We start from the raw sequence: 14,899 nt of genomic DNA on the forward strand, positions 1-14,899 counted from the left end.
ATGCACCTGGCATGAGTTTAAGACACCAGGCCCGGGACCGGAACCGTGGCAGACTACATGGGAGTCCAGCCATATAGCCATTACACCAAGCTGATCCTTTAGGACTCATTTTAATCCTAATGTTAATTTGACTACCTCTGTAAGGGGCCTATTACCATTTAAAGTCACTGTTTTAGTCCATTATTGTGTTGTTAAACATAGATACCTGATACCGGGTGATTATAAAGGATAGAGGTTTATTGGCCTCGCTATTCTGGTGTTTGGAAAGTCCAAATGCATGGGGTTAGCAGTGGGGTGGCCTCTGGTCGTATGTCACAACATGGCCAAAAGAAGCAGGACGGAAAGCAGGTGTATGCAAAGCAAGAGAGTGACCCGGGGGCAGCCATTGTACTTTAGAGCACCCACTTCTTACAGGAGCTAACCCATTCCTGTGTGAAAGAGAATACATTCCCAGATGCCATTAATCTATGAGTCTAATTAATATATCCATGATCCAAAAGTGGCCTCCTGGGCCCCACCTCCTAAAGCTCCCACCATAAGGTGGGGCCAGGCTTCTAGCATGTAAACCTTTGGGGGACAACTCATAGCCACATCATTGTGGTCACATTCTGAGGTACTGGGGGTTAGGACTTCATCATATTAATTTGGGAGGGTAGGGCACAATTCAACCTAGTTGACCTCTAGTCCTCACGCTGTTAAATATTGTTTTAATGCTTTCTGCCATTATGCAGTCCTACTATTCTATGGTCTTTTGAGAGAAACAAATGTCTAGACTTAGAATATGGCGCTTGGACCTCCAAATCCAGTTTTGAGCCATGGAACAGAAACCTACCCTCTAAAAGTTCTTAAACTGAAAAAAGTGCTCCCTGAAAATGTTTATCTAAGAGACTGGTTTCCAGCTTACTAGGCAATTTGGGATCGAGGACTTTTCTCATAAACATTTACAAATATTCTGCTCTGTAATGAAGTTAATCAGTAAACCACACAACCTCTGGCCTCTCTTGCTCCTTACTCAGTCTCATTTTCAGTTGCTGAGAATAAGCTAAGAATGGTAATGCAGTTTCAGGGGTTAGAAAATCCAGTTCAAATTAGGCCTCACCACAGCTGCACACCATCAGGATTTGTCATGGAGATGATGAGTGTGAAGCCTGCTAAAGGTAGGACACCGTTCGTAGGCGCTCTTGGTCCAGTGTCTGCAACCAGATGGACTAGGAGACTTTTGTTTGAGATCCAGCAACAGATCTCTGTCGAAGATAATGCAGTCAGACCCAGAAAACTGGGTGAGAGGTTGGGGTGGGGTGATTTTTATAGGGCTTTAAGCAGGTGAGTTTCTTAATGGGATTAAATCTAAACATTTTTCTAAATGTCTTCACGGGATATCATGTCAAATTAGCACCATTCTTTTAAGGCAAATATTAGATATTCCTAACATTGTTGTCAATGGACACTTGAAAAACAATTTTGATGTACATTATTTAATGCAGTGTTTCTAGAATGGCATATCTTAGATTCCGTGGAGCATGAATTTGTTTTCCATAAATTAAAGCATAGGTTATAATTAAAACTCAGCATAACATAAATATTATTTCAGTATTTTTCTCAAAACAGAAAGTCACCTTTTAAATGTGCAGTGAAAAGTTCTAATTATTTCTGTAATAATTACAATCATGACCATAAGTTTGATCATAGACTTGGCAGGATACTATTTTGTTTTCATGTGGTGTTTGAAAGTGACCAACACTATTTAGATATGCAAATTAGATAGAAGGTTGGGGAAGCAAATTTTCCCTTTAATGCTTACTAAACATTTACTACGTCTCAGGCATTGTGTCCGGTGCCAGGAGAGAAAAAAAAATGGGGGGGAGTTATAATCTATTATTTTTCACCATAGCGTTCTCAGACTAACCACAACCAAAACAGAAATGTATCATGTGTTTGTTTGTGTCAGACACTCTGAAGCTTATGTTCTTTGTCTTCGTTCTCTTTATCACAACCTTTCACGTTGGTACTATGTCATCCCAGTTTTATAGAGGAAGGAATAGAAACTTCAAGAAGTTCGATGTCTTTCCCAAGTTCAAACTTTTAGCAATGTAGCTGAACTGATTCCAGATTTGTCCACTCAGTATGGCTCTCTTTATTGTATCTCGTATCATTTCTAGCGTGGAAGATAAACCTGTAAACAAATAACAATCACTGTTCATGCTTCTGAAAGTTCATAGTAGAGGTGTGAACAGAGGGAGGAGATTCATTCTCCCTGGGGAAACTGGAGCAGACCTCACAGAGGGGACTATCAGCTGACAAGGTAGGCAGAGGCACCAGCATCACAAAGGCTTGGCCCAGAGCTTGGCAAACAATGCCATATGTGAAGCCGTGTTATCCAGTCAAGAACCCATAGCTTAGGAAATAAAGGAAGGAAGAAAGTTATTTTTCCATTCACGATTTACATTCCAATTCGATACGTACCTACTGTGGTCAGCATCACACCAGGGATGAAGAATTATACAGAAGAAAGTTTCTTTCTCAGGAGCATTGGACACTAATGGTGAGCTCATGGAAAAGTGCCAGCTCACGTGTAATATTTAATAAGTGAGCCAGACCCAAAGTTTTTCCATTTAATCTAACTGATTCTGGAGATTGACATGACACTGATATGATGATCTGATTTGAAGATATTTGTTTCATTGAAATATTAGTTCAGATATATTGAAATTTTCATGTGATGTTAAAAAAAATTACACATGTCCTTGCGTTCTACAGAATCCAGATTCTATCATTACTTGGTATTTGACTTCAGGTCAGTTACTTAGCCTTGCTGAACCTGTGTTGTAGAGAAACTGGGCTCAGGAGAAGAGCAACTGAGAGAAACAAGACAAGTCAGAAGATACAATTTGGGACCAGCAGATGGCATAATGGTTATGTTGCTGGACTCCCACATGGCCAGCTGTGGTTTGAGTCCTGGACCCAGTGGCTTCAAACGCACTCTGGGCACATGTGCGTGTGTGCCCAAAATTCCAAGAGGGAAAATGGAGGAGAAGGGATTGCAGCATGGGCATCCCCCTGAGGGTGGGGGATCATTTCTCATTTTCTGTCTCTCTCTCCATCTCTCTCTGTCTCTCCAAAAAGCACACAGACCCTATAGTAAAAATCTCTTTAAAAAAAAGATAAAATCTAGTTATAATTTTCTAGGAAAAGAATAATCTAGGAACTAATGCTTTTAATATTTTTTATTGGGTTGTCAGAAAAGTCATGACATGTTTTTCTATGTAAAAATGTGTCATGATTTTTCTGATGATCCAATAGTTCTTTCAATCCTATTTTTTTTTCAGAAATTTTAGTCATATTTAGTGATAAAAAAATCAGAATTTTGCTTATATTTTATCTTTTATTTTTTTGTGCAATGATTTCATATTTTTGTCCCTCCATTCGTGATCATAAGACACAATTACTGAAATGTTTTACCTGCTAGATATACTGATTTTATGCTGTTTTATATGGATAAGTCAGGCATGAAAGAAAGGAAATTGATTTGTGCACAAATACTGTGTATTGTGTGCTCTGTCAGTCTTTTTCTGGGTCAACACTAAAAGGATCCTTTTCAATAATATTTAATATGTACATATTTTAGTCTGCTTTGACATTATAGAAAATTCCTGAATTGAATGTTCATAAACTGTCAGCCTTATAGAAGAGGATTTCAGAACGTTTGTGGACAAATGAAATTAAAAGATAAAAACGGGGCTGGCCTCATAGCTCAACAATTAAGGAAGCTGGCTCCCACATCGCCAACTGTGGTTTAGATTCTAGCCCTGGTAGCTTGAAGAACATTCTGGGTATATATGTGTGCATGCCCAAAATCCTGACAAGGAGGGATAGAGGAAATGGTGTTGTAGCATGACCAAGCTCCATTGGGAGGTGATTTCTGTCTTTCTCTCTCTTTCTAGTGAGCATATGTCCTCTGGCAAAATAATAAAATAAAATTAAAATTAAAGAAATAAACCTATTTCTCAAAGCTGCATCAGGTTCAAGATGCTTTTGTAAAGAATGACATCAGCCTTTTAGTTCACCTCTAAAGAACTAAAGCTCCTGGGAATTTAACTATGTCAATGCAGTCTTTTTTATGTTTAATTGAAGAAAAATGGGTACCCTTTAAAGTTTTTTTGTTTGTTTGTTTATCTTTAAGATGAGGAAGCACAAATAAGTCAGAAGGAACCAAATCAGAACTATAAGGTGGATGTCTAATGGTTTTCCATTGACATTCTTGTCAAATTGCCCTTGATAAGAAGAATGAGCAGGAATATTGTCATGGTGAAGAAAGACTCAGGAAGTTTTCTTGTTTTGTTTTGTTTTGCCTAAAGCATCATCAGCTTTTTCAAAACTCTCTCATAATAAGTGGATGTTATCATTCCTTAACCCTCCTGAAAGTCAACAAGTAAATGCTTCCAGCATCCTGAAATACTGTCCTCATGACTTTTGTTCCCGACTGGTTCACTTTTGCTTTGATGGGACCACTTCCTCATCTTGAAACTATTGCTTTGGTTGTGCTTTATCTTCACGATTATACTGGTAATGCCATGTATCATCGTGTTCCATACTTCTTTGAAAAAAATGCTTCAGGTTCTTGATTCTGTTGTTTACAGCTTTCATTGAACCTGCTCTGATCTGTAGCTGATCTGGGTGCAACATTTTTTGGCACCTATTGAGCAGAAAGTTTGTCCAATTTTATTTTTCAGTCAAAATTGTGTAAGCTGAACCACTTGAGATGTATGTGATATTGACTATTATTTCTGCTGTTAATTGTTAGGCCTCTTCAGTTAGGGCATGGACAAGATTAACTTTTTCCTTGCATATTTTTATGAATTCTCTATGTATGTGAGCATCATCTTCAACATTGTCTTATCCCTCCTTTTTATGTTTTCTTTTTTGAGAGGTTTTTTGCTATATAGCACGTGTGCTCTCCAGAAACACAGAGAGACAGAAAGTGAGAAATCGCCCCCAAGGGGGAATGGCCACGCCACAATCCCTTCTCCTCTATTCTCCTTTCAGGATCTTGGGCACGCACACACATGCCCAGTGTGCGTTTAAGCCTCTAGGTCTGGGACTTGAACCACAGTCAACTACATGGGATTCCAGCGACATAGCCATTATGCTAATTGCTGATCCCTCTTCTCTCTTCTTGAAACAAGTTCTCTGTTTATAAATTTCTGCTTTCTGGGAACCAGCAGTTAGCGTAATGGCTATGTCGCTGGACTCCCATGTAGTTGACCGCGGTTTGCGTCCCAGACCCAGTGGCTTTGAACTCCCGCCGGGCGTGTGTGCATGCGTGCCCAAGATCCCGAGAGGAGAATGGAGGAGAAGGGATTGCAGCGTGACCATCTCCCCTGGGGGGTGATTTCTTGCTTTCTGTCTCTCTCTGTCTGTCTGGCGAGCGCACGCTCCCTATGGTGAAAACCTCTCAAAAAAAAAAAAAAAGTTCACGGGAAATGTATATTGTGAAAAAAATCATCCGTGGACTTTAAAAAAATATATATTTCTTTGATACATTGTCCCCATAAACTATGATGCACTGTCCCTCATAAAGGATCAATGATTTCACCATTCTTCCTCCCAACCTTAACTATCAATTTGATGTTTATTCTTGTTTCAGTCTATCAGAACTCATATTGCTCTGATAAGAGCTTTATTGAGGTTTTATCTTAGTGCCTCAAATTAGATCCTGTTAAGACATGTTATAACAAGTGAGTACAAATTTATTTGGATGCTGAAATTTTTTGGAAATCTGAGTGGTTTTTTATAATACATATTTTCCGTGAACTTTTTGAAGCCCTCTTATTCTTCTGGGAATTTTAGATAAAAATACAGACTAGATAATCTAGTATGGAATCTTCTCTTACAGATGAGCAAAGGGAAACCCAGACATGGTAGGTGACCAATGGTTTTTGGTTTTGTTTTTCTTACTAGAGAGTGCATGTGCTCACCAGAGAAAGAGAGAGAAAGAAGAAAGAAGAGAGAGAGAGAGAGAAACCCCTGGGGGATGCTCATGCCACAATCTCTTCTCCATTTGGGATTTTTGGGCATACATGCACATGAACCCAGTGTATTTTTCTAGCTACCCGGTCTAGGACTTAAACTGTGTAGCCGGCCATGTGAGATCCAGCCCCCTTAACCACCACACCATTGGCTGGCCCAAGTAATGGTTTTTAAAGATGGAAATTAGTAAGCTAAAACTTTGGAAAGGAGGAGACCAGCAGATGGCATAATGATTATGCTGCTCAACTTCCACATAGTCAACTGCAGTTTGAGTCCTAGAACCAGTGGCTTTAAACTCATGGTGGTCAAGTACATGGTGATTTCTCACTTTCTGTTTCTCTGTGCCCTAGAGCAAGCATTTTTCTAAAAAATAATAATAAAAAAACTTTAGAAAGGGATGGCTGTGTTAAAGAAGGTTCCAGGCTCAGGAAGGAGCACATGGAAAACTCACAGGTTGAGAAGCAACAAAATACATTCAAGGAACAGAGGAGTCAGAAAATGGAAAGTAGCTGGAAAGAAAGTAAGAATACAATTGTGCAGAGCCTTGCAGGCATTGTGAGAGGTTCCAAGTAAGCAGAGATATCAAAAGGGGTTACAAACTCAGGTACACACAGAGAAAGAAGAAGACGGCTCTGTCATGATTTTGAAGCATCCTATGTCAGAAATGACTCCAGAGAGTAGTGATTCAGCCCCTGGGCTTTGAGGTCAGACTCCCAAAGTTCAAAGCTCAGCTATTTTATACTACAAGTATAGTTGCTTAAGATCTCTGTGCCTTGGGGTACTCATTTGTAAGTGGAAGATAATGTTACCTACTGCATAGAATTTTGTAAGAAGTAAATGAGAATATACAAGTGTGTTGCACAGGGAAGGACTGCATAAAAGGTTTCTGGTAATAATAGTGATGATAATAATGTCAACCATCTTTTGAGTGCAATAAGAGCATTCAACGTGTGTACCTGCAGAGATCTGTAGTTCCTAATCTCTCATTCTAAATTCCAAAAGGACTGAAAACCAAACTTTTTTAAGAAAACCTGGCACAAACTTATTTGGTGGCAAAACCTGACCTGAGGGATACAAAACTATTTATAGTCTTTATTTACACTAATTAGTATAAATATTCATATACGAGGGGACTTCAAAAAGTTTGTGGAGGGAACCAGCAGTTAGCGTAATGGCTATGTCGCTGGACTCCCACATAGTCGACCGCGGTTCGCGTCCCGGACCCGGTAGCTTAAAACTCACACTGGGTGCATGTGCGTGCGTGCCCAAGGTCCCAAGAGGAGAATGGAGGAGAAGGGATTGTGGCATGACCATCCCCCCTGGGGGGTGATTTCTTGCTTTCTATCTCTCTGTCTCTCTCTGACTGTCTGGCGAGCGCACACACCCTATAGCGAAAATCTCTCAAAAAAGAATAAATAAAAGAAGAAAAAAAAAGTTTGTGGAGAAATAAAATTAAGTATGAGTTTTTTTGTACAAAAATTTTTGAACTTCATGCATAATTTTTTCATAATATGCATTTTCCATGGGCTTTTTGAAGACTGTATTTGACTGTGGAAAATAATACTGTGTTTGATTCTGGGATTTGTCCCAGACCATGCTGGGAGTGTCACAGACTATGTAAATAGCAGTGCATTATCTTCTAAAATCCAAAAACTTCTGAATTCTGAAACACACCTTACCCCAAGGGTTACAGACTAGGAACCGTGGACCTGTATTGTCTTACCCAAGGCTTGTGCTGTAAATACAGAAGTTCATCAGTGGTTTGCTCAGTCTCATTGTTCATAAGAGATGGAGTTGGAATTTTGGTTCAGGCTTGTTTGAAGAATCAGATACATCTGTACACTCTCTTGTTTATGTCTATTTTTTTTAATGTTTTGTATGACAAATACTGGTTTACTAATGAGCTTTCGCTTATTTACAGAACATAGAAGCATTTTCATAATTGACAGTTTTTCTGTATCTAGAGGTTTTATAGATAAAGGGTTCATTTAAGAATAAAGGTAATGGGGGGTCAGCAGGTGGTGTGAAGGATAAGGCCACATGGCCAGCTTCACCATTTTGAATCCTAGACCCAGCAACTTGAGAATCACACCAGGTGTGTGTGTGTGCATATGCGCCCAAAATCCTGGCAAGAGGGTGGAGGAGAAGAGATTTCACCAATGCTATCCTCCCTGGGGGAATGATTTCTCACTTTCCCTCTCACTGTCTCTCTCTGGCAAGTGCCCATACCCTATAGCAAAAAGAAACAAAAAAGTAGTAGGAATTATTATTATTATTTTAAAGAGAGATTTTTGCTATCAGGCACATGCACTTGCTGGAGAGAGAGAGAGACAGAGAGACAGAAAGTGAGAAATCACCCCCCAGGGAGATGGCCATGCTGCAATCTCTTTTCCATTCTCCTCTCAGGATCTTGGACATGCATGCACACATGCCTGGCATGAGTTTTAAGTCACCAGGTCTGGGACTTGAACCGCAGTTGACTACATGGGAGTCCAGGAACATAACTATCACACCATCTGCTGGTCCCTTAGAATTATTATTTTATTATCAGTTATAATTTATTGAGCAGTTTCTGTGTACCAAACATTTAGAAAAGTGGTTGGCATGTTTTTATTTTTATTTCATTTAATCCTTATATCACCCCAGTGTGATAGATATTATTCTCCATTTTATGAAAAGAAAACTGTGACTTAAAGATGTTAAGTAAATTGCTACTACTATACACAAGCAGTAAGTAACAGAGCAGGGATTTGCATCCAGCTACACAGATTCTAGGCAATTTATTTATTTATTTATTTATTTATTTATTTATTTATTTATTTATTTATTTATTTAATGTTGCTTTATTTCTTCCATGAAAGAGACAGACAGACAGACAGACAGAAAGACAGCACACCCCATAGCGTACCATGCTATGATCCATCCTCAGCATTAGACAGCTCCAGATCATGGGCAGGCATGTGCCTGGCATACTCAGAGAATTCTCTGAGCCTTAACTGAGAAATTTTCCACGTGGGATTTCCTTGAAGAGTATGGCATTTTACACTGTGCCACCATCTGGCTCTTCCTTTTTCTTTTTCTGTTCTGTTCTGTTCTTTCCTTTCCTTTCCTTTCCTTTTCCTTTTCCTTTCCCTTTTCCCTTTCCCTTTCCTTTCCTTTCTTTTCTCTTCTCTTCTTTTTTCTTCCCTTTTTCCTTTTTTTCAAAACTCCTCCTTTGTTTTATAATGATTAAAATAATAATACACATGGAAAAAATGACAAACAAAAAGATTGTGCAGTCTCCTAAATAATGCATTAATATCACCTCCCACAATTACCTCCATTCAGTTTTCTTTTGTGTCACGCAGAAATCTGGCTTGCATAAAAATACATGCATAAATAGTGTTTTTAATTCCCATGTAAATAACCACATTTTTCTATAGCCTACTTTTTTCAAATAGCACCATATTATAGATATTTTTCCATATTAGCACATAGAAAACTAAAAGATTGTTTTATATCTACATACTATTTCAGGGTACAGATGTAAGAGACATTTTTAACCAGACTCCTATTGATGGATATTTAAATTGTTTTCAATTTATGGACTTGACAAAATGGCTGCAAAAGAATTTCTTTACAAAACACTTTCATACAGGTTCAAGCCTATCTCAGAAATGAATTTTCTAGCAGTGGAAAATTTATACTGAGTGAAAAATGTATTTGAGTTTTAAATGCTGAAAGATATTGACAAATTGCCCTCCAAGAATGTTTGTTTTTCCAAGAGTGTATGTTTCCAAATTTTTAGAAGTTTTACACGTTTGATGATGAAAACTGTTTTATTACTATTGCAATTTAACTATTGGCAATAGTGAGTGCATTTTTGTTTGTTTATAAAATACTTTTGGTTGGGATCAGCAGGTGCCATGGAGATTATAGTTCTGGACCCCACATGACAAGCTGTGTGGTTTGAGTCCTGAACCTGGAGGCTTGAAAATCATGCTAGGCACATGTGCAGTGTGTGCCCAAAATCCTGAGAAGAAAATGGAGAAGAAGAGATTGCAGTGTGGCCATCCTCGCTGGAGAGTGATTTCTCATGTTCCCATTCTCTCTCTCTCCAGCGAGTGTGCACACCCTATAACAACAATAACAAAAAAAACTAAAAATAAAACTACTTATGATCAAATTTCTAGAAATTGTCAACTCATCTCATTTATTCTTTTTTTCTATGGACTGTTACATGTTTTCTTATTGGTTTGCAAGAGCTCTTTACATATTAATGAATGCATCTTTGGTCTGTCCTCTTGTTGCAGATCTCTTCCTGAACTTGTCATTTGTCACTTACTTATATATATAAATATTTTTCAGACTTTTCTTAGAGCCCCCATGCCTAACCATCATGCTAAACTGCCTCTCTAATTCTAGAATGGCAATACTAATTTCCATCATGTTGCCCCTTTTGTTCAGGTGTATTAACAGAACAAGTGCCAGCACCTCTGGGACAGAATCTAGAAGTGGAACCATATTCACAATACAATGTTCAGTTTCCCCAAGTGCAACCACAGATTTCCTCATCATCCTATTATTCCAACCTGGGTTTCTACCCCCAGCAGCCTGAAGAATGGTACTCTCCTGGAATATATGAACTCAAGCGAATGCCAGCCGAGACTCTCTACCAGGGGGAGACCGAGGTAGCAGAGATGCCTGTAGCCAATAAGCCCCGGATGGGAACATCAGCGGGACGGATCAAAGGGGACGAACTGTGTGTTGTTTGTGGGGACAGAGCATCCGGATACCACTATAATGCACTGACCTGTGAGGGCTGCAAAGGTAAGCATCTTACGAACGGCAACTCTCTCTGCGTTAAGGTTGCATGGTGTGAATGTTGAAGTCCTTTGGACTGGACTCTTCACTTTCACCAGGCACCTTTCCATCTTCTCCTTCTTTGCTCCTGTCTCCTCGTACCCCCTCACCTTCATTGGGCTGTCAGTGATCTCTAGGAAAAGCCTGTAGGCTATTTAGCTTAGATATAAGTAAACTTTTTCCTATTTCACAACCTCATACACAGTTAAAAGAAATTTATGGTTAAATTTAATTGGTTGTGGTATTTTAGTTTTTTTTTTTTTAAGAGGTTTTTGCTATAGGGCGCGTGCGCTTGCCAGACAGACAGAGAGAGACAGAGAGACAGAAAGCAAGAAATCACCCCCCAGGAGGGGTGGTCACGCCACAATCCCTTCTCCTCCATTCTCCTCTCGGGATCTTGGGCACGCACGCACACGCGCCCGGTGTGAGTTTTAAGCCACCGGGTCCAGGACGTGAACCACAGTCGACTACGTGGGAGTTCAGTGACATAGCCATTACGCTAACTGCTGGTCCTGGTATTTTAGTTTTTAAAGAGAAACTTGAAATTGTATCTTTTAAAATAAAGATTCAGGAGAATAACTTTATTCAATAAATATTTAAAAGTACAGTTTCATGCGCTTAAGTTAACTGAGAAAGACATATGGGAAGGAAGTAGAGGGAAAGAAAGAAGAAAGTAATGATAGCTTACATAACAAATATTTTATGTAGCAGGAACACAGATCTGGAATGGTGATAGTAGGGAATTATAATAAAATTTACATACTCGGGCCCATGGGGTGGTGACTAAGGCACTTGGCTCCCACATGGCCATCCTCATTATTTAAACCCCAGACCAGCAGCTTGGAAACCATATTGGGCATATGGGTATGTGTGCTCCTCCAAAAATCTTGAAAGGAGGGAGAAATAAAAAAGGAATTGCAGCATGACTTTTCCTCACGGGGAGGGCTTTCTCACTTTTTCTCTCTCTCTGTATCTCTCTCCAGTGAGCACATGTGCTCTCTGGCAAAATAAAAAAAAAAATATACTCTATTTGTTTAGAATGTATAAAATATAACACATAAGATAGGAAAATTACCCAATGTAAAGTTCTGTGTGATTACTCTCCTGAAGAGGGGGTCACAGACAATAAATGCATAAAACTTTGAGGAAAGAACAAAGTGAACAAATAAGTTTATCTATTTATTGTTATATTTATTCATTCAACAAATATTTATGGACTAGCTACCATATGTTAGTCACTCTTCTAACTTCCCGGACACTGTAAGCAGCATAAGAACTATGCCTTGGAGGGACCAGCAGGTGGTGTAATGGTTACATTGCTGGACTCCCACGTATTTGACTACGGTTTGAGTCCTTGATGTGGTGGCTTAAAACTCATGCCAGGTGCATGTGTGTGTGTGCCCAAGATCCTGAGAGGAGAATGCAGGAGAAGGGATTATAGTGTGGCCATCCCCCCTGCGGGGTGATTTCTCACTTTCTATCTCTGTGACAAGTGCATATGCCTATGACAAAAATCTCTCTCTCAAAATAAACAAACAAAAAAAACTGTCCCTTGAACAGAATCTTTAAAATAGTATGCCAAATTGGAGTTGCCAGATGCCAAGGATAACACCAAAATAAACAGAGGACCCAGTCACATAAGACACCTCGGGGACATTTTAAGAACATTCAAATGATCAGATTGTGTAAAACCTATTAGTCACTTCTTTACAAGTGGGTGTGATTTTTGTTATCTATTTGTAATATATTATTAAAAATAGGGAAGCATTTGTACATCAACTTTAAAAAGTAAAACAGATCTATAAAGAAAATTTTAAAAATCCCACTTATGGCCTTCAAAATGTCCTTAATCTTTTTGTGGCTAGTCAAATTTATCTAGGTGAAATGAATTTATAAATTCTTTTGAAGGCATGGATTATGACTTCTCCACCTCTATAACTACCCTTAGCACCTACCCATGTGCCTGGTACATAATAAATATGGAGCAAATGTCTTTTGACTGACATAAGAACAATGCATGTTTATCACTGGTACTTAATTAGTCAACCTATATATATATATATATAACTCTACTTGGTAAAACAACATCCCAAATTATTACAATGTTTAATTCTTCCCTACTTGGAAATGATTAAAAAGGTAAATATTACTCTTTAATCTCTATATCTAGTGACTTTAAAAAAAAATTAAGGTTCTTCCCTACTTGGAAATGATTAAAAAGGTAACTATTACTCTTTAATCTCGATATCTAGTGACTTTAAAAAAATTAATGTTTTTTCTTTTGCCTTAAGATGCATGCACTTGCCAGAGAAAGAGAGACAGAGACAGTGAGAGGGAAAGTGAGAAATTACCCCCCAGGGGGGATGGCTATGCCACAACCCCTTTTCCACCATTCTCTTTCTGGGGTTTTGGGCGTGCACGCACATGCAGCTGGCATGAGTTTTAAGCTGCCAGGTCTGGGACTTGAACCACTGTTAACTACATGGGAGTCCAGCGATTTAACCACTATGCCATCTGCTGGTCCCCTTATGATATTTTTTAATACCATAAGAGATATTTATACCATAAGAGAACAAAGACAAATTTATAAAATGACATACAAAAAACCCCACAAAACCAGCAAATACAAAAAAATGTGTTAGATTATGTTGAATTTTTCTCAAACCGTTGCTAAAGCATAGGTTCCTTTGAGTTTAGTTACATGTTTCATAAGGGCTCTATTTCCTTTCACTGTTCAGTGGATTCAGCTGGTGACATGTAGTTACGGGGCTATACCCCACACAGTCGATTTCACGATTCAATTTCTGAACCTGGCAGCTTGAGAGACATGCCGGGCAAGTGTGTGAGAGTGGTTAAAATCTTGAGAGGAGAATGGAGGAGGAGGGACTGTGACATGGCCATCCTTCCTGGGGTGAGGGGTGCTTGATTATTTTTTCTCTCTCTCTCCAGTGAACACATGTGCCCTAGAACAAAATTTTTTTAAAAAATTGCCAAAGTTGGTTTATCTCAAACTCAGTTCATCTAGAGTTCCTTTGGCCATCCCTGAACTGAATATAGCTCGTGCCTATTAAATCTAACTTTGCCATTTTCTCATAGCTCTTGACTAATAAATCACACTTCTTGCTGTTAATGAGATCATGGACACAAACCAAAATGAGTGCAATTAGTGTGAGCACCAGTATGGGATGCTCAGGAGATGATCCAGTGAATGCTGTTATGAGGTTTTAAAGGCTGTCATATAGCCAAGCCTCAGTGTGCTGGTTGGTGCTGCTACTCAGGAGGCTGAGGCCCAGGTTCGATTCACAGCCTATGCTGAAAAGCTGCCTATGCTACCGAAGTTCCAGCCACTGGGAGGCTGAGGAAAGGGTTGTGGCCTAAAAGACCCTTCCTTTTTTTTTTTTTTTTTTCCTTTTCTTTTAATGAATTATTTATTTAGGTTTTAAATTATTTTCTAATTTGATGAGAGAGAGAGGGAAAAAGAAAAAGAAAGTGAGAAACAAACCACCAGCAAACCATGAACCGTGGTCGGCCGTGTGGGAGTCCAGAACCTCAACCTCCATGCCACCTGCTGGTCCTGAGACCCTGTCTTTAAAAAAAAAAAAAAGACTGACATAAAATAAAAATATAAAAATAAATTTAAGTTTTATAGAAGACTTAGAAAAAGTATAGCACGTAGCTAAAACTTAATATGCCTATTACTATTATTACGATCTTAGAACCTATTTACAGAATATAGCTTGTGCAGCTAATGAGCACATTCACCTCACAGCCCATAATGTGCAAAAAATGTATTTTGTATAACTGGATTTAATTAAATTTTAAGCCCTAGTGTAGACTTTATTTCATTCCATTCAAGATTATTCCATTTACCTCAACCAAACTCTTTCTGGGATTTTTGTCTAAGTATGAGGATTAACTTAGTGTTGTGGAGGGATTGGGCACAGGCGTGTGTGTATGTGTGTGTGTGTGTGTGTGTGTGTGTGTGTGTGTGTGTGTGTGCACCCGCGGGGGGGAGGGGCGCGGCTCCCGC

At 39.0% G+C, this 14,899-nt stretch overlaps 1 protein-coding gene across 1 annotated transcript in view; it reads left to right on the plus strand.

Moving 5' to 3' along the window:
* Nucleotides 1-1,010: 1,010 nt before the first annotated feature.
* The window catches only part of NR1H4 (nuclear receptor subfamily 1 group H member 4), a 45,982-nt gene continuing 32,093 nt past the window's right edge, over nucleotides 1,011-14,899 (plus strand). The window contains 2 exon segments of the mRNA XM_006141383.2: nucleotides 1,011-1,157; nucleotides 10,474-10,836. Coding sequence (XP_006141445.1) covers nucleotides 1,049-1,157; nucleotides 10,474-10,836 — 472 coding nt within the window. The 5' untranslated portion in view covers nucleotides 1,011-1,048.

Source organism: Tupaia chinensis, unplaced genomic scaffold, assembly GCF_000334495.1.
Source record: "Tupaia chinensis unplaced genomic scaffold, TupChi_1.0 Scaffold000054_1, whole genome shotgun sequence".
Classification (NCBI taxonomy): domain Eukaryota; kingdom Metazoa; phylum Chordata; class Mammalia; order Scandentia; family Tupaiidae; genus Tupaia; species Tupaia belangeri.